This window comes from Narcine bancroftii, chromosome 4 (genome assembly GCF_036971445.1).
Source record: "Narcine bancroftii isolate sNarBan1 chromosome 4, sNarBan1.hap1, whole genome shotgun sequence".
Taxonomy (NCBI): domain Eukaryota; kingdom Metazoa; phylum Chordata; class Chondrichthyes; order Torpediniformes; family Narcinidae; genus Narcine; species Narcine bancroftii.
This window is the reverse complement of record NC_091472.1, coordinates 53,544,883-53,569,669: the sequence shown is the minus strand read 5'-3', so window position 1 is coordinate 53,569,669 and position 24,787 is coordinate 53,544,883. Positions and strand designations below refer to the sequence as shown.

At 37.5% G+C, this 24,787-nt stretch overlaps 1 protein-coding gene and 1 long non-coding RNA gene across 3 annotated transcripts in view; one reads left to right on the top strand and one right to left on the bottom strand.

The window, feature by feature from the left end:
• Positions 1-7,321, top strand: part of LOC138760562 (potassium channel subfamily K member 2-like) — a 159,693-nt gene extending 152,372 nt beyond the window's left edge. Inside the window, exon 6 of the mRNA XM_069931293.1 lies at positions 6,532-7,321. Coding sequence (XP_069787394.1) covers positions 6,532-6,855 — 324 coding nt within the window. The 3' untranslated portion in view covers positions 6,856-7,321. The remainder of the gene's footprint in view (positions 1-6,531) is intronic.
• Positions 1-24,787, bottom strand: part of LOC138760564 (uncharacterized) — a 46,704-nt gene that overhangs the window by 3,746 nt on the left and 18,171 nt on the right. The window contains exon 2 of one of the 2 annotated variants that reach the window (XR_011355704.1): positions 13,061-13,199. This is a non-coding gene — a long non-coding RNA (uncharacterized lncRNA). Of the gene's footprint in view, positions 1-12,981; positions 13,200-24,787 lie in introns of those variants that run through there. The other variant, XR_011355703.1, reaches the window with a different exon arrangement.

Below are 24,787 nucleotides of genomic sequence, written 5' to 3'. Positions count from 1 at the left end.
ACTCTTGAAGGACAAGGAAACATAGAGTTGTTTGTGAAGAAATAATTAGATTGGAAAGCAGCTCATGTGAAGTGAGATATTATAGATTGTTTAGGCCATCTGGGCTAATTCAGCCTTGTATAATTCAATGCTTCATTCTAAATACATTCTTAATCTTTTAATTATGTTATAAAAAAACATGTTTTAAACACTTGATAATTTTTTTATATTTAATAATTTTATTGAATTTTTTATAAATATATATAGATAAAACAAAAAGAGTAAGAACAAGAAAAATATATTATACTGGTACAGAGTAATTACAATGTTTCCTAGAGTAAAAATGAACATCACAACTAATAATAAACAAACAGACAGATTTTAATATTACTCTTGTTCCTGCAGAAAAAAAATACAAAGGAAAAAGAGTGTAACTAACTAATCAATACTCCCTAAACTAAAAAAAAGAGGAAAATTCCACCAGGGCACCTTGAACCAACAAAAGGGTACGTTGGTGAATGTCTTATATGTAAATAAGTAAGTTCAGGAAGAGAACTTACATACCAAACTGTAAACCACTGTATTATTCATTAAACATTAAAATATTCCATAAAAGTATGCCACATTTTATTAAACTTCAATTTTCAAAACATTACATCCTATCTTCTCGAGATTCAAGCATGTTAAGGTTTCGGTCATCCATTGAGCATAACTGGGAGGGATAGAGTCCTTCCATCTTCTAGCCATTAAAGTGGCAAAAGCTATCACATGGCAATCTGACACCAATAATTGACTGTTCTCTATCACCCCACCAAATAAAGTTGTCATGGGATGAGGTTGAATAGAACCAAGAAAATATGGGAAAATGCATTAAAATTTCCTTCAAATAATGATCTAATACTGAACAGGTCCAAAACATACGAAATAAGAATGCAATCCCATTACGACATCTATTACATAACGTGTTGATAGTAGGAAAAATCTTAGCTAATTTATCTTTGGATAAATGTGCTCTATGTTCTATCTTGAAATGAAAAATCTGATAATTTAGTCTTATTTTCATAACATTCCTTTGATTTACTTATTAACTTAAGCAGAACAAACTGAAACATTTGTTCTTGATAAGTTGTGGGTTATTTTCACTTTATCGGAGTGCAATGTATAATACACATTTCTTTACAGTTGCTATGTGGATATTAACCTGCTTGTACAGAACAAGTATGTGTGAAAATGACAATTCCCATCAACAAGTCCGTGCAAATTCCCAGCATTAATCCCATCAATTCTCTCCCTTTTCTTTTGTTTCTCTAGAGCCCTACAACTTATTCTCTTTCAAATGCCAAAATACTCTCCTTCTCATTATTCCCTTGTCATTTATCTATACTTAAATTATAGTAGTCATGTCACCTACCAGCTAATTTGTGTGATATGAATGGAAACATTAACAGTTGCTTTTGGAGCAGTGAAAGAAAATGGAATGAACTACATATTTGTATGCATAATGTTGTATTATGAATGAAAATCACGGCCTAATTTCACAAATAAAGATTTGAATATAGCAACAGAATTAAAGAGCCAGACATTAGAAATGATGATCAAAGGAATGCAAGAGGTCCTCTATAGACACTCTTATTGTCTCTTTCTACATTGGAAGAAGTGGGATAGTGTGACATTTCCAAAGAAACAAAGCAGCCCTAACAACGCAGCGATGTAGCCACCTATGTTCCTGAATGGGGCTTGGAAAGTGCTTGAAATGGACCAATAACTGAGAGATGATAAATCTGGTTGAAAACATTTAAGTCCAGATCTTTATAGATGAAATTGAGTTTAATCTTAATGCTTGTAGTGGCCTTTTAGCACAGGAATCAGCCACACACTATGGATGCATAATAATCAATTTGTGGTTACCATTAAATATGTATTTTATAATTACCCGATGATATCACTGATTTTAATATCCAATGCAATGTAGAGAGGAAATTCACATCAAAGAGGGAGAGTGGAATATTTAAGCCATTGTCACAAGAAAGAAGCATCAAATAAGGTACCATCCTAGTTGTCTACATTGCAAAGTTTATCACCTTGCAAGTCAATTACTAATGATCATTTCTTCATCTTTTTAAATAATAGAAAATGCGCAGAAGAAAATGAATAGTTGGCTTAGCAAAATAATTATACCAGAAGTGCATGTGAAATTATTCCATCAAGGTCAAATTCCTGCCCTCTCTATATATAATATTTACATCTTGGCACCTCCTGTAAAATTGCATTCATGATATTTAATAAAGTCTTTAAAAGGATTGTGCCAGTAAGAATTGTATTCTGTCTCTTTAATGTTAAACTATCAAAACACTTGCACCTTCAGTAATAGATCCCATTGCCCTTTTGAAATATTTGCTCTTCCCTCGTCTTTTGGATTCTTTGTACCTTTAAAATAGCGGCAAGAGTCTGAAAGTTAAGTAGAAAGTTTATCTTTAATGTCACTAAATAAGAATACTTTCTGTTTTGTCTATTAGCTGTAGCTCCCTTTACCCCTGCTGGCAGGAGGAGTAGACAAATGACAAATGGCATTAACAACTGCTGTGCATCTCATGTGGGGAAGTAGCTAATGATCTTTGAGTCCTCTTTGGCCACAGAGGAGGCGCTGGAGGATGGGAGAGTAGCAAATGAGGTCCTCTGGTTTAAAAAAGGTAATAGGAAGAATTCTGGGAATGAAAGGCTAGTGAGTCTTACTTCAGAGGAGTGCAAACCAATGGAGAGGATTCTTAAGGATAGGAGCAATGAGCATTTGGAGAAGTACAGTCTACTCGATAGTCAGCCTGGCTTTGTGAAGGGAAGGTTGGGCCTCATGAGCCTAACTGAGTTTTTTTTTTAAGAGAAACAAAATAAATTGATGAAGGTAGGGCAGAAGATGTGGTCTATATGGATTTTAATAAGGCAATTGACAAGGTCCCCCTGAGCGACTCGGTCAGAAAATCATGAGACCTGGGATCCACAGAACCATACCTGTGTGGATTAAAAATTGGCTTGCATGTAGAAAGCAGAGAGTAGTAGTGGATGGAAAGTATTCTGCCTGGAGGCCAGTGGCTAGTGGAGTACCACAAGGATCTGTTCTGGGACCCCTGCTCTTTGTGAATTTTTTTTATAAAGGACCTAGATGAAGAAGCAGAAGGATGTAGATAATAAGTTTGTAGATGATATGAAGGTTGGAAGCATTGTGGATGGCGCTGAAGCTTGTCGTAGGTTACAAAAGTATAAAGAAGGGTGCAGAGTTGTGCAGAAAAGTGGCAGATGGAGTTCAATCCAGATAAGTGTGAGCTAATTCATTTTGGAAGGTCAAACCAGAAGGCTGTGTACAGTGTTAATGGTTGGTTACTTAATACTTTGGAGGAACAGAGAGACCGAGGGGTCCAAATCCATATATTTCTCAAGATGGCTGTGCAGGTAGAATGAGATAGGATGAGTCCTTCAATATGTTGAATGCATTTGTGAGGCATCAGGAAGTGTAAATAGAGCTAATGGAGTGAATGAGGTTTGTGTGATGGTCTGAGATGGGTTCAACACTCCCTATGGTTTTTTTTGGTCCAGGGTGAAGCAGTTCCCATACCATGGAGCAACGCATCTCAGAGGATACTTTTGATAGTGTAGAGGTTGTTGAGGGACACAAGTGACATGCCAAATTTCCTCAGGATATTCAGGAAGTTGAGACATTGGTACATTTTTTGGTGATGATGTTGGACCAAGACAGGTCATTAGCTAAATTTTTGTCTTTGACCGTAAAGCTTAAAGTCATCCCTCTTCTGTGACATTGAAGGAGAGATTGTTGTCCTAGCACTGAGTATCTAAACTCTCTATCTTCCTTCTATATTCCATTTTGTCACTTTTCAAGATGCAATGTACAGAAGTGGAGATGGAGTTGGAGCAATATTTGCCTACACGGTCAAGGGTATTGAAGGAGTATAGTAATTGTAAATGGTTGCAAAGATAGCCTTGTGGGGCACTGATATTGAGGGTGATTGTGGAGGAGGTGTTGTCTCCAATCCTCACTAACTGTGGACTACAGGAACAGAAGATGAGGATCCATCTGACAAATTCCCAGAGTTTGCAACCATAGTGTTAAAGGCTGAGCTGTAGGCTGTAGTCTAATATAAGTAGAGGGTGGATATTGCAGTTCAGCCATGTTTTTTGGTTGGGTAACGCATGGATTGTACTCTGCCATGCAATCCTTCACACACAGGCGGATGAAGAGATGATGGTTGGTTACTGAGTCTTGCATATGGACCACCATGTAGTATTTCATCTGTTTATTGAAACCAGTGATGAAGAAAGGTCCTCACAAATCAGCTTTTTAAGCAAGAAGGAGAAGCAGAGCCCAGTGATCTGACTTTCCAAAGTGAAGGAGGAAAATATATGGGGCACTTACAAAGAATCACAAAATAGAATTCGAATTAGCTCCCAACAAGGCGAGAAGAGAATAACAGAAGGAGAAAGAGAAAAATATAAAATATCCAGAACACATCATGAACCTTTTTATTTATAGTGGTAGGTCTTGGGAATATCCATGAATCTCACTGTGATATATGGGTGCTCTATCCATAGCATGATGAAAACTTGATGTTTGCTGCAAGGGTTTCCCATGGGTTTGGAATCTCAAGAATGTTAGAGAGGCTGCTGGTTGCACAGGATGAATTCTTCATTCAGTATATCCCAAGGACACGGAGAAGCAATCATGCTTCACCTGTAAATATCACAGGAGTCCATACTGGCACCTACTCTAAGTTAAAAACTACCCTTCGACTTTAATTGACATGTTATCTTGTCTCAGCACTTTTTCGGCATTTACACAAATGATCATTTATGATTTTTGACAAGAGCAGTTATTTGTATTATAATTGCAGCTAATCCTCAAATACAGTGAATTTCCACTTTCCTTTTTTGGTAGGATCATACAAAACACAATGAGAAATTTAAAATGGACTTCAATCATTCTGGCAGCTCATTCTAAGTGGGACAGTAATTGCCTATGGCACTTTGCTCTCTCTGCCTTTCATTTTGTTATGATAAGCTGTCCGTTTCCTATTTTTCCACATGCTATTTCTGTGTGTCCATTCAACACTGAGCAAATTCTCATGTACATATTGTGAAGCGAATGCTATGAATGAATTAGAATGCTGCATTGTAAAATTTAAATAGCCCAAGAAAATCTGCTGGAGCTCTGCTGTGTTCCAAGCAGAAGGGAAAGAAATCTGATGAAGGAGAGAAAGAAACTTGTTCCCCAAAGACTTCAGGGAGAGCTGCTCAGATTTTGACCATTCCAAGAATGAATGAATTTGGAAACTGAAACCCCGTCGCATGTAGTCGGAGCTCCGGATGTTCATCCCATGCCTTGAGAGATGAAGGCCAGAGTAACCCCCAATAATTTAGCCCTTGTAGTGGTTGTCATGTATTGTAGTTAGCTGCTTACGGATGCATTGGTAACCTCGTGAGTATCTTCCATTTGAGTACTGCATAGTGCCTGCATGAGGATTTGTCCAGAGTGCTGCAGGCTTCTCAAATGTGTAAGAAGTCGCAGAATGTAGGCTTGTGGTGTTTTGATCTCCACGTGCAAGCCCGGAGCTCTGTCAATAGGGAGGACTATCATTTCTTGCAGAAGCTGAGACAGTCGACAGTCCCTTGTCATGATCAATACCATGCACCTAAGAACCTTGCAGGTCTGGCTCATACTGTGCAAGACTGATGGATGTGGTTGAGGCTGCTTCATTAAACCTATTTAAAATTCGGTTCGATCAATTTTTACATGATAGAGGAATTAGGGGATATGGGGAGAAGGCAGGTAGGTGGAGTTAGGTCATAAATTAGATCAGCCATGATCGTATTGAATGGCGGAGCAGGCTCGATGGGCCATTTTTGGCCTACTCCTGTCCTACTTCCAATGTTCCTATGATGGCTTATAGTTGATCTTTATATCCAGAACTGGACGTTCTACCTCAGGGTCTTAATTACATTTAAGTCCAAATTCAGAACAACAAGGAGGCTGCCATCAGGACCTTCAATATATAGTTCTGCTTCTAGGGCAATTGTCCAGGGAGTGCATTGTATCACTAACTCCTACAAGAGTGAAAGAAAAATGATGGATGTTTTGTAATGTATGTATACAGAAATGCTCTGCAGGCATGAGAATGTTTCCCCATGAATGTCTAACAGAATGGCTGTCCTCACTATTGCTGTAGCAGTTTCTCACAAGCTGTGTAATAATTTGTTGACATCAGGTTGGTTGCATTGAACACTTACCCTTTTGAGAATGAACAGGTAAGTTTCAGTGGGTGCATGGGATTCCAGAAATAACTTGTAATTAAGGCAGGTGAAGATACAAAAAATGTTTACATCTCATAAACACTCAATTTCTTCAACAACAAAGTACCTGCATGAACTAGCAACACAGAGTCAATTAAGTGCAGTTCACTCTTTGGTGCTTGAGTCCAGGCAGATTTGAATTACTAGGCCCATTGTCAGTAGAAGAGAAACGGGAGTTGATGTTTGTTTTAATTTTAGGTTGGGGAGATGAGAGCACATGCTGCTGAATGGACAGCCAACGTCACAGCAGATTTAAAGGAGACACGCAGAAGACTGAGTGTGGAAATTTATGACAAGTTTCAAAGAGCTGCATCCATCAAAAGAAAACTGTCCTCGGAGCTGGGAGGACAGCAAATGCAAGAGTTAACTCCAAGCAAGAGAACATTGTCTGTCAATCTAACTGATGGAAAAGATACGTTGCCCACTTTGTCAAAAAATGGTGGTCTTTATCTTAATGGGTTAAGTTCTCAGTTTGCCAGTGAAGACATCTCAGTTATTGAAGACATCAAGCAGCAAGCATGAACAATAATCAACAAATTAATACTATTCAAAACCAAACAAAAACAATTTTTGAAGGTCAAAAGACAATTTCCCCCCCAAAGAATCCATCATCAGATAAAGTCTATATCACAAGGTTGAAAGTTAATGGTGCTGTGAAAGAATGTAGTTTGAAGTTCATTTGCTTCAATTTATATTTGACCTGACTTCAAGTTTGATCTGTAAATTGCATTTTTAACAGATATTCTAATCAGTGCCTTAACTTTTGGCAGATGCAGACCTTGACATTTATGTCCATTGCATGTCTGTACAGCTAGTTTGATTTATTGTTAATTTTCTACTCACAGTAGCTTGTACAGGAAATATCTGAGGATGCTGGGTTGAAGCTAAACTTGAAGACTATCAAAACAACGTTCATGACCTAAGTTTAGATACACTGTCGTTATAAGAATATCAGTAAGAGATTTTGACAAAAAGGATAAATTATATGAAGACAACAAGATATCTTGTGTTTCATGAATAATATAAATACCCTTTTGGATTTGCACACTGCATATTAAAAGGCGGTTTTTAGCAAAGTATAGATGTTTACTGAAAAATCCAAGATGAAGTCCAGTATTTTCAGAATTAATTTTAAAATAACTTGAGCATGGCTTTGCTGAGAAAAGATAAATTAGAAAATGTACTATTTCACAGTATTTTAGAATTTTAAATATAATTATGCATACAGTTTGTTTTTTTGCTTTCCATTAGGAATGAAAGTAATATTCAACTGTTTGATATCAATGATGTGCCATTCTATCTCACCAATCAATATTTCTCTCATAATTTCTTAGCTGTCTTAAAGATTAAGCTATCATTTTTATGATAGAATAAAGGATAATTGTTGACCATGGAGTATTAAAATAAGAATGTTCTCAGAATTAATTTCACAATATGATAGATTTGGGCAAAACTTAGATTAAGACCATTCACTTGTACAATCTCAATTCTGTTTTGCAGCAAGTCAAGTGTTATTTTTTTGACAATATTCACATCATTCACAGGGGAGAAAATTCCTCCTGTCTGCTATGTGTTATTTATGAACAGGTTTCTGATCTTGTCTCGAACTGTGCAAGGAAGTTTTTCACAAAGAAATTCAAGTCCATCGAAAAAGAAAATCATTTTTTTAAAAGAGGCAAATAGGTTCTTAGTGTGAAGCGATAAAAATGGGAACTGTTCTCCTGTGGGATTGTGTTACTTTTAACCAAAACTGAATGAGCACAAAATGGATGAGAGCTAAAATGTCCAATTCTCTAACAGTCTGATTCAACCTCATTTTTAATGTAGGTTGATTAAGTTCAAGTTTATTGTCACATGTACCAAGGTACAGTGGGGAAGTTTGTTTTACAAGTAGTCCATCGAGTATTAGGTAGTAAAGCAGTAAAATCACAGTACAGAGTGCAGAGCTGCAGAGAAAGAGATCAGATAGTATAGAGCAGAGACAAGGCAGGTTGGACAACCAATCCACTTTCACATGAATCACGGGTGGGGAACAACAAATATACTCACATAGTTCATAGGCAGACAGGAGGCCGATGAATTATTAATTTTGGGGGTGGTGAGCCAAAGTAGATGGGCCATCAAGAAAATAATTGGTATTCTGACAGAGGAATCTATCATCTTATATGATTATTTTGTTTAGTTCTTAATAGGGAAATTACATACCTAATCTCTGCAAACAAGTATATCAAATCATTGATTCAAGGGAACATATAAGATGACTTCCAAAGCCTCATCAATATGAACTTTGCTTGCTAGCTAGAGAAGGCAGTTATTTGAAATTTATTGAACATTTCAATATATTTTTGATAAATTGCTTCCAAGAAATTGGATTCTTCAGGTTATATGGCCATTATTTGATGGTCTTCTACCAAACAATCTGATCAAAACTAACACATTTCATTCAAATTGATTAAATTAATTGGTGTGAAATTGATTAGGCTGAACTTCACCAAGAAAGGAATATATTATAGTTGCAGCACTTTATAGCAGACTGGGCTTGATTTTACAATATAAACCTCAACCATGATAATTCATTTTACTATGAACTGAAATGTATGTAACACTTTCAAAATTATTCTCAAGTGATTTGTGTTGTAATTATAAAACATTGAGGTAGTATATTTAAACACTATCCTTTTATTTGAAACTTCAATTAAATATAAGCATGAAATAAAATATTAAATTCATTTTCTGAAAATGATAGTTCTTTCAATGAAGGAGGATTCAATTTCAGTTTTTAAGTCAAAATGGTCTAGCATTTTGTGTTTAATTAGATCAGTATTTGCAGTGCTATAAATTGCAATTACTTGCTGTGTTGCTACTTTTTGATATATTGATTATGGAAAAATGGAGATATTTTCATCCTCAACTGTTTAAAAATGCAATGTTCCTGGTTGATGATCTTTAATTTTTAATCTTCTACGTTTCCGCAAACTGGACCATTTTCATAATGTATGGCTACTCTAAATCTGAATGATCAGTGGCTGCTCAGATTTAATTTCCAAATGTTCTTATTTTCTACCCTTCAGAGTTATAAAAAATGTTTTCACTGAACAGACATGGACAAGTTAAGCTGGTTTTATTTTTGAATCCTTTGTTCCCTGACATTAATTTCAAGTATGAACGTTTAATCAAGTTGATTACACTGCATAATTAATTTCACATAGTATTATTGGTAAATGCCCTCTTCTGAATATGACAAAATAAGAAACAGAATGTGTAGTAGACCATCTTGCCTTCTCCATCCATAAAGATTATCAGATTCTCTTGTAGTCGATCCATATCTCTTGGTACACTTACAATACAAAAACAGATTGATTCCACCTCCAAGGCTCTCTAAGGTAGAGAATTCAGATTTATGACTGTTCAGTTGAAGAAATTCTTTTTCATCTCAGTCCTGAACAGTCAACTCCTTATTTTGAAATTATGATTTCTGGTTTTAGATATGCCACTTAGGGGAAACTTCATCACTCCATTCACCCTTTCAGGGCTCATAAGAGTTTTGTATATTTCACTGTGAAGACATTGGATTTGACAGAGGATAGTGGATAATAGCACATTTGTGCATAATGACTCCAGAGTTCTGCATCACCAATTGAATGTGTCTGTTTGTCATTTGGTTTGAGATGTTGCAGGGTTTGCAGTTTAAACCTGCTATCAAGGACCATCATGATCCTTGGGTGCTATTACATTGTGACTGAGTTTAGGTACATGATTCACTAAGTCTGTGAGCTATAATGTCATAATCCAGCTTTAAGATGTGTCTACTGTTTTTTCTTCCGTTTGTGGTATGTAGTGTGTAATTGCAACATATCCACTTTCAAAATGTGCACCTTCCTTACCCTTACTCTCTGTCCTTAATAAAAAAAAAGGTTTAATTGCCATAAAAATAATCAAAAACAACAAATTGCATAGTAACTCAGTCTGTTGGACCAAAAGACCTGTTTCAGTGCTGCAAAGCTTAATGGCTCTTATAAGCACCTAACTCAATGAGGAGCAGCTGCTTATAAATTTGCAGATGAATTAAATGGAAAGCCATAGGAGAAATACCATCCTGAGATAAATGAGAAGAAGCAGTAGTGGTGCACAGGACCTTTTCCAGCTGAAGTAAATTGAATTCCGAGTTCAAAAGATTGATGAGGAGAAGTGAAACATTGTTTTTCACACAGGCATAACGTGAACAAATGTTTGTCTAAGTCCATTGCATCTCAATAAAATATATCAAATAGATGCAAAGCTGCAAGAATGACATGAAGCTGTCATAATGGAATGGCTAGAGAAACAGCAGGACCACCCACACAGTCTTCTCTTGTACAGTAGGTCCAAAAATCTGGATGCCAGAAATACGGACTTTTTGAAAACTTTCAAACTTTTAAAATGTAGCAGGCTTTTGTGCGCGTTCATGCATGCGCAAGCGCCACAGATGCCCAGTGGCAACAAGCGACCACTTTATTTTTTCTTTAAAACTGCTCGTTTTGATTAATGAAGCGTGTTGTATTTGCTGATGAATAAATGATCAAAATGTCCCTGTTCATCTCTTCTTTATTCCTCCTTAAATTTTAATTTTAAAAGTACTGCCTGAGAGTCTGGAAAATCCGAAAATCCAGACTGACCCAATCCTCAAGCAGTCAGGATTTTTGGACTTCGACTGTACTTCCACATCTGAGATGAGGCTTGGGGCTTCTAAGGGGTTACAGTTCAGAGACCGAAGTGCAGTGGTACATCAGGAAGGAGCAACTACTTGAAGAGAGCTTGTGAAATAGTGTTTGGCCAAGAATGAACAAGGAAGAAAAAATCTTAAGCCAAAATAAATGATGACTTTGGTTAAAGATAGTAGAAAGGGATACAAGATATAATCTTTGTCATAAGACATCAATTTTATTTCCATATTCATCATTTTCCTTGGTGTCTGCTTGTGATGGAAGGGACTGTGGTGAAGATCTCAGAAAAGAAACAATGAGTAAAGATAAAAAAGGGTTGGGTTGGATCCAGTTTCCTTCTAACCTTCAAAAACCTATGGGGTGGGTGGGGGTGAGGGGTTGTAAGGTAATTGTGTGATTTCAGGCAAAATGGCTTTGTGGGCCAGATGGGCCTGTTACCATGCTGTATGTTTAAATTATTTTTAAAGACTTCCCATTTGAGGCCAAACATGAATTGGTGATAGGCAATTGTTTTTCCAACTTCCCTCAGTTCAACCACATTTTGAAGCTATCATTCACAAGCTGAAGGCTCACAATGCCACCTAAGATTGTAAGAAGCACTGGCTCAAAATGTGCTGCAGATGAATTTGTAAAATTTTCAGCAACACGGGGGATCCACTCATAGATTACCAGCACAAATCCATAAACCATTGGAATAGCAGAGAATGCTACAGAAACCCCTATGTACTTCCGAAAGAAGCCAAGGAGCACCTGCAGGTGAAAACCTCAGTATTTTGGGCAGTCAGTGAAGCAGATCAACATGGTTAATAGGTGCAAGGTTGATGAAGCCCAAAATTCCAATTGGATAAAGTAAGAGAGCAGAAGGGAGAGAAGGAAATGCAAGCTTCCTACTATAAAAGTGCAGCTTGGAAGTTGCCTTGATCTTTAATGCCTCCATTAAATCTGCTCTCAATTTTTTTTCTACGGGGGACTCTAGCTTTTCCCATCTAATCCCCGTGTGCCCTCTCTTCTAAGGCCTTCTAAAATTTACTAAAGTGAGGTGATTAAAATTGGGCACACAGTAGTCTCGATGCATTTTATCGAGTATTTAGTACAGTTTTGTTGCTTTTATATCCCAATTCATCATTTTAGGAATCTCAGGATACCACTTCTTTTATCAATTATTTTTTTAATATTCCCCATTCTTGTACAGCTTCAGAACGGTGCCTTTTAATCTATATTTTTTCCTTATACTTTCTCTAAAAGTGTACCACTTTATATTTCATCGGCCCCTTTACGACCCCTTCAGGCAGTACCTCTATGACCTTGCATGTTTCATTTACTATCTTTTCCAATGTATACTACACATACAAAGTTTGTTATTAGCCACAACTGTTGAAATTTTACCTGACCTTAACATTGCTTAAGCAGTGTTCCCTGGAATGACCATCACAGTATGAAAAGTAATCCTTTACAACAATGCTGCTTTTTGCTTTAAACTAATTTTCTGTCCATGCTCCTACTGATTATTTAAATCCCATTGCCTTAGTTTTGTTTATAAACTTTGAGATTTCATCAAACGTCTTCTAAACATCCATTTTATCGATTACTATTGCATCACCTTCATTAGTCGTCTTTGTCACCTCACCAAAAATAAAATCAATCAGGTTCAGTAAATGTGATTTGCCTTGAACAAATCCATGCTGGGTCACCTCTTTTAATATTTTCCAAGCTTATTCCGTTTTCCCCTGATTATTGTCTCCACAAGCTTCCCCGCAATTAAGATGGAAATGAGCCACCTGTAATGATGACCTAAAGAGATGTCTCAGGTTCAGTCCCAGGGGGTGTCAGAGGACGATACTTTTAATGGAATCAGAACTCTTTAGATAACAAAGGAAATAGAGAAAATAATGAAACCTTTATGATGCATCTCAAGTGAATAACTCAAGTGGGAGTCTGATGATAATAAGAGTTGGTGTTTTGTTTACACCCTTGATATCTGGTAATTTAATCTAACTCGCAATACATATTTTATATTTGCTTACATTCTGTAATCTTCCAAAGATCCCTCTTCAGTGTTTTGTCTTTGGTCTCACCCTTATGTGTTACCCTCACCATTTCTGTTGACGTCTTCATCTTGAAAGTCAGTCCTGGACAGACTTTTACATGAAAGGTGCCATTTACCTATGCAATGCAAACAATATATTAATTAGGCAGTTATGTGCACACATTTTGCTTATAAACCCAAGCCTAAGTATTGCAGGATTATAATTATAAACTTGACATTGTATTCATGAAAATAATGGAGGGTTACAGAATGGAATAATGCCCTTCAGCCGACCACAACCATACAACCATCAAATAGCTTCCACATTAATCCTACATTCATCGCCTATTCTCCCCACAGTCGCTCCCAGATTCCCCATTGGCCTGAACCTGAGCAGCAAATTTACAATGGGCAAATTAATTAGCTAAATCACATACCTTCCTGATGTGGGAGGAAACCAGAGCAGTCAGAGGGAAGGCAGGCAAACACAGAAAGAACACACAAATAACACCATTAAACAAGGTCAAACCCAGGTAATAGCTCTACTACCTGCCCCCTACCCTCAATGCCACATCATAAGAGCGGCTGACCATTATTTTGATTCTCTGACCTCTACTTCAGTAGTGGAATCCAGATAATGTCCCAAGAGATGATGAAGTTGACAGTGGAATTGGGAGGAGCACTCATGGTATTCATAATTCCATAAATAGGCACTTATTCTTCAATAATAAAAACCTTTTTTGTTGGATTCAAAAGGATAGGTCAAATGACCGTCTTAATTATTGGTAATTCGAGTCATAGAGTAATTGAGATATACAGCATGGAATCAGGCCCTTCAGCCCAACTAGTCCACCTGAGCTAGTCCCATTTGCCCATGTTTGACCCAAATCCTTCTGATTCTTTCCTATCCATATATCTGTCCAAATTTCTTTTAAATATTGTACTTGTACCCACATTTACCACTTCCTCTGGCAGCATGCTCCATTTACACACCAACCTTCAGTCAAACAGCCCTCTGTCAAAAACAGAGGATACCAGCAAGAAGATATCATTTCTCTTCATATTCATCCAGGAAGTGTCATCCATATGTGATTTGAACAGAGAACAATACCACACAGGAATAGGCCCTTTGCACCTTGACATCTGTTCAGAACACATTGCCAAATTAAACTAGAGACACACAGGAGACTTTAGATGCTGGAATCTGAAGCCAAACATAATCTGCTGGAGGACTTAGTAGGTCAAGCAGGATCCATGGAAGAAAAAAAAGTGTTGAATTTTTGAGCTGAAGCCCTTTAAGGAGACTGGGGAAATGTAGTAGAAAAGCCAGTATAAAGAGGACTGGATGGGATCAGGTTTCCATGTGGGATCAGTGATCCAGGTGAAGCAAGACAAATAGAGGCAAAAGGTTGGCAGATGCCAGACAGGGGATGAAAGAGGCAAGAAGAAACAAAGGGGCCAGTTAGAGGAAGATACCAGAAGAAGTGGATTACTAGAAGACAAAGTTTGCCTGTGCTGGTATCTGATGAGAAGAGAAGGTGAGAGTCGAACACTCATCCTCCTGGCAGAACACATTGTCATCCATAATAACATCTCTTTTGACAACCCTCATTTCCTTCACATCAAAGATGTGAGCATTCACATGGCCCCCAACTATGCCTATAATTTTTGTTATCTACAATGAACAGGCTTTGTTCCAAACCTACCTCTGCACCACCCTCATCAATTTTATCAATATCATTACCAATCTCAACCCTATTTTGAAATACACTTGGATTTTTAAAAAATTTCCAGCTATTCCCAATTTATTTGCCGCAGGGAGCAGATCAGAAAGGGAAGGACAGAGGCAGGAGGAAATGATGAACTGGTTGGGTCATATTTGACACTTCTCTCCCCTTTCTAGATATCTGTCTCCATCTCAGGAGAAAAGCTGTACAAACCCAGTGGCTCCCACAGGTACCTCGACTAGATCTCCTCCCACCCTGTCTTCCTTAATGATGTCATTCCTTTTTCTCATTTTCTCCCTCTCTCTCTCCCTCCACCACATCTGCTCTTAACATAAGGCCTACCATTCCAGGACATTTTATTTGCTCTCCTATTTCAAGCTAGATGGCTTTCGCTCTACTGTGCCAATAAAACCATCTCCTTTATTTTTTCCATCTCAGACTTCTGCTCTTACCCCACAAGAACAAGGATATGGTTCCTCTTATCATCACTCTTCATCATTCTCCTCATTCTCTGTCATTTCTGCCAGATACACCATAAGGCACATCCCTTCCCTCCACACCCCTTTCCACCTTCTGCAGGAATTTCTCTCTCAATGATTCCCTTGTCCACCCATTCATTTTCATCCACCCCTCTGTGGCACCTCCTCCAAACTAATTTACTTCAAAGTATCAGTAAGACCAAATGCAGGCTTGGGGACCATTTTGCAGAGCATTGATGGTCCATCTATAATGGCCATCCCAAGCTCCCGGTTGCATGCCCTTTCAACTCCCTTTCCTGTTCCCACACCAAATTGTCTGCACTGGACCTTCTCCACTGGCAGTAATTTTTTTAAAATTCAGAGATACAGAACCCTAACAAGCCTGTGCTGCCTATAAATACACCAACTCACGTTCAAACCCCATATGATTTTGGAAGGTGGGAAGAAACAGGAGCACCCAAATAAAGCCCATGCAGATACAAGGTAAATGTATAAACCCCTTACAGATTCAACTCAGGTCCCTGGCACTGGAAATGCACTGCACTAACCATTATGTTAACCATGTCACTCAAATCTTAACACTAACCCTAAACTCGAGGAGCAACATCTCATATCCCACTTGAGTAGTCTACAGCCCATTGGTAAGAACACAAAATTTTTTTGCTTTAGGTATTGAGACCTCTCTCTTCTTCTGCATCACTTCTGGACTTTCCCTTCCTTCTTGTCCCCTTTCCCACACTCATCTCCAGCCATCCCACCACCCATTCTCATCACCCCTCCTCTTTGGTTCCATCCCCTTCCACCCCCATCTACTCTCGTCCCTCTCCTTCAATTCAATCTGGTCTCCCTCTAAACCTTCTCATTTTTTCTTCTTATCAGATTCTGGCATTGGCAGCCTTTGACCTCTAATCATTCATTCTACCATGTATGACTCCATTCATGGCCTAACCAAAGTTTTATATAGCTGTAACATGATTTATTTTCTCTTATTCTCAATCCCCCAACCACATGCCCTTTTTACCACACCATCTCCTTTCAGGGAACAGATCCATCCAGTACATCAGTGTCCTGCCATTAATGGTATACTTTCTCCTTACATTTGACCTCTCAAAGTGCAACAACTCACACTTGCTCAGATTAAACTCTTTGAAAGATTATTATCAAATAAAAGTATAATCACCCTTGTAACTGTCAGTGAAGTTTCCTGATCAAACAAACAGAAATAGAGAAAAATAAACTCAGTAATAAGGCGCAAAAATTGCTTTCAGATGTTGAAAAATGTATAATTAACAAACGTATTGAAATTTATTTCTTAACATAATTCACTCATGCATCCATGGAAGTCAATTATATAAGGGTGGATAAATAACTGTAGGCTGTATCAAAAATCACAGAAAAAAATCTATTTTAATCAGAATCAATTTTAATACATAACTGGAAACCGATGGACATTTTGTGTATCAGAGCAAAATATGAGCAACAAATTGAATGGAAAGAAAAATGAGTGGAAATATAATTGAGAATTCTGATTTTCTGATCTATTACACATGTTTAATGAGTATTAAAGTAAATTTGAGAAGGGTACATTTGTTAGTTTAGATAAGTAAGTATTCTTTGAATAATCAGTTCAATATTTAGCAAGCTACAGAGAAAGAATGAATAATGAACTTTACTGTTGTTGGTAAGCTATGATTTCTTATTATGCTTAACATTCATTTCTAAAATGTTAATGTTTTGAAGAGAGTTCTAAAATAGATATTTTGATTTATAATTTTTTTTAAAGAAAAATATAATCCCAATATTTTTGTTAAAAAAGATGCATCTTTCTGCATGTTCTTAACAGAAATCTAATTTCTTAGTAAGTTTGAGTAACTAATAAACCACCTCCTCATCATCTTCTTGATAACTATTCGATTTTCGTCAGTGAGGAAAGAGATTAAAAAAGGAACAAGATGCTTTGGAAAGAGGCAGAGAGGTAGACGCCGGAAGTCGAGAGACTACAGAGACACCTGCCGTAGACTATAGGTCAAAATACAGAGTAATTACAGTGTTCAATTTAGCTGCAACAGCACATTGTAGCGAGAGAAGGACTTGTTACGATCAAAATAAATGGATTCAGTAATAACTTGGCTTTGTAAATATTGTGAAATAAAACAGTTTAGCAATTTGTGAGTGTTTGCCTTCAAAATGGTGGACAGAATGGAAGTATGAAAGATACATATGCCTTGCTCAAACACAGATTTAGTTCAGTCCATTGTACAAATAGTGCAAGGTAACATTTACAAAGAAGACCATTTAAGCCAGCATCTTTTTCTCAAATTCCAAAGTGAATGGAGGAAAATTTAGGGGAGACATCAGGGGCATTTTGTTTTTAAGCACAGAGTTGTGGGGGCCTGGAAGGCCTTTTGTGGTGGAGGACGCGAATCATTAGGGGTATTTAATATATAGGTCCATGCAACATTGAGGGCTGAAGGGCCCGTTTGTGCTATTATATTATGGCATTGACTGATACCAATGAACAGTAGTAATGTGACTCACTTGAATTACTTGTATTCCAACATATTTCAACATATTGATATCCACATCCACTTGGAAATTTTATGAATCTTAAGAATGAAAATCAATGTAGTACTCATCAGGAATTAAACAGGTTAGAATCAGAATCAAAATGCATTGTCTTGAACAAGTCATGTAATTTGCTGTTTTGCAGCAAACATTCACATTATACCCATCTTACACCATTACTATAAAAAAATTAAAAACTAATAGTGCACAATAAGTAAGGCAGTGTCTTTGGTTCATTGATTATTCAGGCACCTGATTGGCAGTGGGGAAGAAGCTGTCCTTGTGCTGTTGAGTCTCATCTTTAGGCTCCTATACTTTTTTTCCGATGGTAGCAAAGTGATGGGTGGTGGTTGAAGCTGCTTCATTAAACATATTTAAAATTCGGTTAGATAAATTTTTACATGCTAGAGGAATTAGAGGATATGGGGAGAAGGCAGGTAGGTGGAGTTAGGTCATAAATTAGATCAGCCATGATCGTATTGAATGGCGGAGCAGGCTCGATGGGCCATTTTTGGCCTACTCCTGTTCCTGCTTCCTATGTTCCTATGTCTTTGAGGATAGAAGCTGCTTTTTTTTTAAGTTACTGCCTCCTTGGTGGAGTGAAATCTGGTGCCTCTGATGTCACAGGCTGAGTTAACAAACCTCTGGAGTTTAGTCTTCTTCTAAGAGTTGGTGTCTCAAAAATGCCTTATGACATTTTTGAAATAGGAGAGAGGGCAATTTGATCTGTAGACAGTATTTATTCATGAGATGAAAGTAGAAACAGATTTATAAGGCTCATGTTTTGTTTCTTCCATTTTTTTCATCTTCACTGCTTCATTAAAGACTAAACCAAAGTTCCTGTTTGATGCCCATGGGATCTTCCAATGGGGTAGACTTTGTGGTTAGTAATGAAGCAGCAAACATTGTTGTTGCCTTACTTTCTGCAATCCTCCCAGTAGAAATCTGTGTAAAATACTTCGAGGGTTTTTTACAGAAAGGACCTGCCTCCTAATAAGTATCATATAATGCATTGAAAACTAGGACAGGGCATAAAATAAGATAAAATGACATTTGGCCAATTATGCACCCAGAAACCTAGCCAAAACCAACTAAGTTTTAATCTTAAGAGAATGCATTTGTTTATGAGATATATAAAAAAAACCAATGAAAAATATAACCCAAAAGATTTAACTTTGTTGAAATCCTTCGTAAGATTTTTAAACTATTTCATTTTGTGACTGGTGTCCTCTTCCTTTCACTGATAGAAATTGTGGGTTTTGGAGCTGTTGACAGAGTAACCTGCAATAACTACAGAAACAACAGTGGGAATAATATTACAAGAGATAATCCGCACATTCGGACTACCAACTACCATCAGTTCTGACAACAGGCCACACTTCATAGCCAAAATTAACAAGGAAATATGTGATCACTTTGGAATAAAACAGCAGTTTCACTGTCTCCACCGCCTCAGCCAACAGGAGTAGTGGAAAGAGCAAATGGCACACTAAAAACTAAACTTGTCAAGCTGACTGAGGAAACGGGGTTAAAATGGGAAAATTTCCTATCACTGGCCCTATCTGAGATGAGGGTGACCCTGCACTCAGCCACTGGCCTGACTCCAGGTGACAGGCACCCCCTGCGCACCCCATGGGGGGGAGGGGGGAAGAAACTGAGAAAAATGAGCAGATTACACTTGACCTACATTCTGTGAGTGAAAAAAATAATAGAGTACATCCAAAAACGAACCCACACACTGTTAACTTGACATTCACAGGTTGTGATAACACAAATGACAGCACCTGATGGCAAGGCTGATGCCTCCATCCAACTAGGAGGACAATGTGCTAGTTCGCAACTGGGATCGCAAGAACATAGGCCCATGGTGGAGGGACCAGCCCAAGTACTACTATCCACCCTCACAGAACTAAAGATTGAAGATCATCGCAGGTGGATTCATCACACCAACTGCAAAATTATCGACATGACTACACTAAAGAAGAAGGCTTCTCTGAAGGAAGATTAACTGAAATAAGGACTTCCAATTTACCTATTTTCCATTATGTTTATTACCTTAGGATGGCTCCCCATCTCTGGGGAAGATCCGCGATTGTTACATCCCAGGGCATACCTGGCTCCCCAGAGCACAGCCTCCCCGAATAGTCATTCTACAGCCACCACCCTGCCCGTGACAGGGAGCACAGATAATAACACCTTTATTTCAGTATGCTTACCCTACACTAAGATAGTCAATAGCAATAGCTGTTGGGTGTGTGTTGAAATCCCACCTCATGGTAGTAGCATGTTCGCCATTTCAATCATTCCCCCTTAATGTGAGAGAATTGCTCTCTGCATGAGCTTTATCTAATTATACCCGAAAGAACACAGAACCAAACTGTCAGGGAACAAGGGATGACTGCTGCTCTCAGTGTTTTGAGGGGTGTGTTATGAGCCCCAAGGACCCCAAAACCCAACAGCAATATTCACTAAGACAAATGGTCATTAAACAAAAGTTGCTTTTAATTATCTTTAAACATAAAAACAGAATCACACTTTAATTTATCAGTATTAACTTACTTTACCTAACTTAACCCCCTTCTAATTCTAAGCCCATGTGTATGTAATGTGTGTGTGTGTGTGTGTGTAAATTCAGAAATGTTCTTTGATTCACAGTCCAATCTCACTTCTCATTCCTCCAGGTTCACTGGTTGCAGGCAATTTTCATACTGTGCACAGAATTTAACATTTATGAAACTCACCAGGCTTTGATGCTTGAAAGGAAAATGGTTACCACTCAGGAAGGTTCTTGTCGGTTTTGAGAGAGAGATTTGTTGTTCGCTGGACACCCATAACTAATTCCTTGTTACCAGCCACTTCAGTGTCTTGCTGAAGAAACTTGCCCCATCAGGGTTTTCCAGATGATAACCTCTTTCTTTCAGGTCACCACAGAGTTCCTTTTTGTTTCCCTTATTTTAAGTGAAACATTAGGCAGCCAGTCTTCTCCTCTTGTATAAACCACAAGAGCTTTAACCAGGCTGAACTAAGCACTCACAACCCGTCTTCCAAATGGTTTTTTTCTACAAGCTTGCCAGCGTGACCTGTTCCTGTCCCAGCCGTTGCTGCTGACTGTAAAACTGCAGAACTAATCTCTCTCTCTCTCTCAAAGAAAAGCTTGTTTTACTCTCTCTACTTGCAAAAGCACAATGCCCTCTTAGAACAGCAAACAGCACTCCAGACCGCCTGTGGCTCCAAACCTACTCCTCCGAGTTCTTTCATCTGCTGCTTTTCAAAACAACAATCCATTAGTGAAGTCTCTTGGGCATTCTCCAAAACGTTTGCAAAGGCACTTGGAGCCGGCCTGTCTAGCTTGAGCAGAGCTCCAGTATTTTAAATGAGATCTGTTTTGAAATGTTTGTGTGACCCACATCAAAAAACCTGACCCAACGTATTTCCCAAAAACATATCTATAATCTGCCATACTTTCCCCAACAATTTTAACTCTTGAGTTGAAATTCAATTATAACTAAACTGACTTTAAAATCACTAAAAATGTAACAATATACAATATAACATGTTATAACAATGTAACCCAACATTGAGAGTATATTTTACTATACATGATCAATTTTAACATCTTGACAAACAATCTTCTACCACATTATTTGTACCACTGATATGATTAATTTTCAGATTAATTTCTTGCAATAATAAACTCCAGTTTAACAATCTTCTGTTTTAATTCTTCATTTTATTGTGGTCAGTAAATATCAAAATTGGTTCATGAGAGGTACCAAGATATATATATCAAAATTCTGCAGAGCAAATATTATAGACAACAGCTCCTTCTCAATAGTGGAATAATTCTTTGGATAAAAAAATGATTTTTTTTGAAAAGTAGGAAACTGGATGGTCAATTTCATTAAGCTTTTGTAACAAAACTGCACCTGCTGCCCCCTCACTGGCATCTACTGCTAAAGAAAATGGTCTGTCAAAATCAGGAGATTTTAAACACAGGGTAATGTCATAGCATCTCCTTTAAATTTTCAAAAGCTGTCTGACAAACTTTAGTCCACACAAATTTCTCCCCTTCAAAAGACTGGTTAAAGGAAGAGCAACCTCAGCAAAGTTTCTGCAAAATTTCCTATAATATCCTGCCATTCCTAATAAACCTCACTGCTTTCTTGCCATTGGAATAGGAAATTCAGAAATTGCATTCACCTTAGCTTGAATAGGTGCAACTTTGCCATGACCAACTACATGACCTAAGTATGATACAGTGGCATTTGCAAATTGATTTTTTGCTAAATCAACAATTAAGTTTGCTTTGGATAATCTTGCAATCAATTTGTCCAATTCCCTCAGATGTTCTTCCCATGTGTCACTTTTTATGACCAAGTGATCAATATAAGCATCTGTATGTGGTAACTCTTGGATTATTGAATTAATCACCCTTTGGAATGTTGCAGGGGCATTTTTATGCCAAAAGGTAACACATTATATTCATATAAACAGGATGGAGATATAAAAGCTGAAATATTCTTTCCACTCTCAGTTAGAGTTACACACCAGTAACCCTTCAACAAATCCAACTTAGTAAGCAATTTAGCTTTCCTAATTTTATCAATACTGTCATCTATTCTTGGAATAGGATAAGCATCTGAATTAACTTTCCTGTAATCTGTATTGAACCTAACAGTTCCATTTAGTTTAGGTACCAGAACACAAGGAGAACTCCAATCAGAGTTTGAAGGTCTAATAATATAATTTTTCAATATATATTCCACCTGCGGATCCATGATTTTACTCTTCTGAATGTTTATTCTATATGTGTGTTGTTTTATGAGACTTGCCTCTCCCATGTCCACATTATGATAAATCACTGATGTCCTTTTTGGAACATCAGGAAACAAATTTGTAGATTTAAAAATTAATTCTTTCACCTGCATTTGTTCTTGTGACTTAAGATGGCCTAACCTTTCTTCCAAATTTTCCAAAATTGCTGCATTAGACAGGCGCACAGGAACCATGGTTACCCTCATCAGATCCTGTTTCCACAATCTTATGATACATAACTTCCTCAACTCTGTCAACAACTAACACCTTTGATACACATTGCTCTCGACCACCCTTATCCTAATAATAAGATTTCAACATATTTATGTGACAAACTTGAGTTTTATTCCTTCAATTTGGAGTGTTAATAACATGGTTAACATCATTCAGTTTTGATTTAACTACATACGGTCCAGAAAATATAGCTCTCAAAGGATTGACATGTGTTGGGAATAAAATTAAAACTTTACTTCCTGTATTAAAATTCCTCACTTAAGTTTTCCTGTCAAATAAATTCTTCATTTTACTCTGAGCCATTTCTAAATTCTCTTGAGCCAAAGTCTACATTTTTTATAACCTACCTTTAAATTTAGAAACATAATCCAGCAAGTCCAACTGCACATCTTCATTAACCCACTGTTCTTTTATCAACACTAAAGGCCCTCTAATCTGATATCCAAACACAATTTCAAAAGGGCTGAACCCTAATGAATCCTACACAGCTTCCCTTGCTGCAAATAACAATAAATGAATACCTTTGTCCCAATCTTTCCCATTCTCCAGACAATAAATCTTCATCATAATTTTAAGAGTAGACTGAAATCTTTCCAAAGCCCCCTGAGTTTCATATTAGTTTTCAGATGAAGTGATCTGCTTTATTCCCAACTCATAATACAACTGCTGAAGCAACCCAGACATAAAGTTAGATCCTTGATCACTCTGGATCTCTTTAGATAATCCAAAAACAGTGAAAAATCTTTCCAGAGCCTTTACCACTGTTTTGGCTTTAATACTCCTTAATGGTATAACCTCTTGAAATCTCGACTCCGTGCACATAATTGTTAATAAGTACTGATTCCCAAAATTAGTTTTAGGCAGGGGACCTACACAATCCACAATAACTCAAGTGAAAGTGTCCCCAACAACAGGAATAGGTTGCAATGGAGCTGCTGGAGGACCCTGGTTAGGTTTCCCAACAACCTGATAAAAGTGACATGTCCAGCACCAAATTACAACATCCTACCTCAAACCAGGCCAGAAAAATTGTCTCAAAATCTTATTCATGATTTTCCTTACTCCAAGATATACTCCAAGATATATTTTCCTTACTCCAAGATATACCCAAGGGTATACTATGAGCTAGATTTAAAATTTAATTCTGGTAAATTCTAGGAATGCCCACCTGATGAATAACACCCCCCTCCCCCCACTCTTCATTAGCATGAATATCAAGAGGTTTCCATTTCCTCATCAACAATTCACCCTTCAGGTAATATCTACAAGTCATTTCTTTAATCTCCTGTTCACTTACTGCTTCATCCCTTATGTCAATAGGTCTGTATCTGTCCTGTGTTGCTACATTAACTCTTTCCTTGACAAAAAGAAATCCTTACTCTCAAAATTAACCTGCTCTTTCAAAACTATTTCAGAAGCACTGGGCAAGTCTCTATCAACTGGATCTTCTTCTGCTCTCATCGTTTTCGAATACAAAGATGTTGGTGCAGCACATGCAGGATAAATCTCACAATCCTCCTTACTAGGCTGATTTGTTAATCTCAAAACAGACCCAACTTTATCCTCTGCCAAATCATTTTCTAATAAAAATGAGATTCCCTGCATGGCTAACTTTGAAATTACTCCTACTACAAGAAGTTCTTTAATTAATTCTGAATTTAGCACTATGTCGCTTCCAACATCTTTAATCAAAGTTGTCTCCGCTATGTCAGTCCTTTGATCCAGAGTTTTAAAAAAATTCCAACAACAATGACTGAACAGCCCCAGTATCTCTAAGAATTTTAACTGGAACCTGTGATTCTCCCTCCTTTACTGAAACCAAGCCCTCTGAAACAAAAGGTTTGAAAACATCCATAACCCCTTATCAGGTTTGGAACATCTGCTCTCCTTAAATTCAACTGTCTG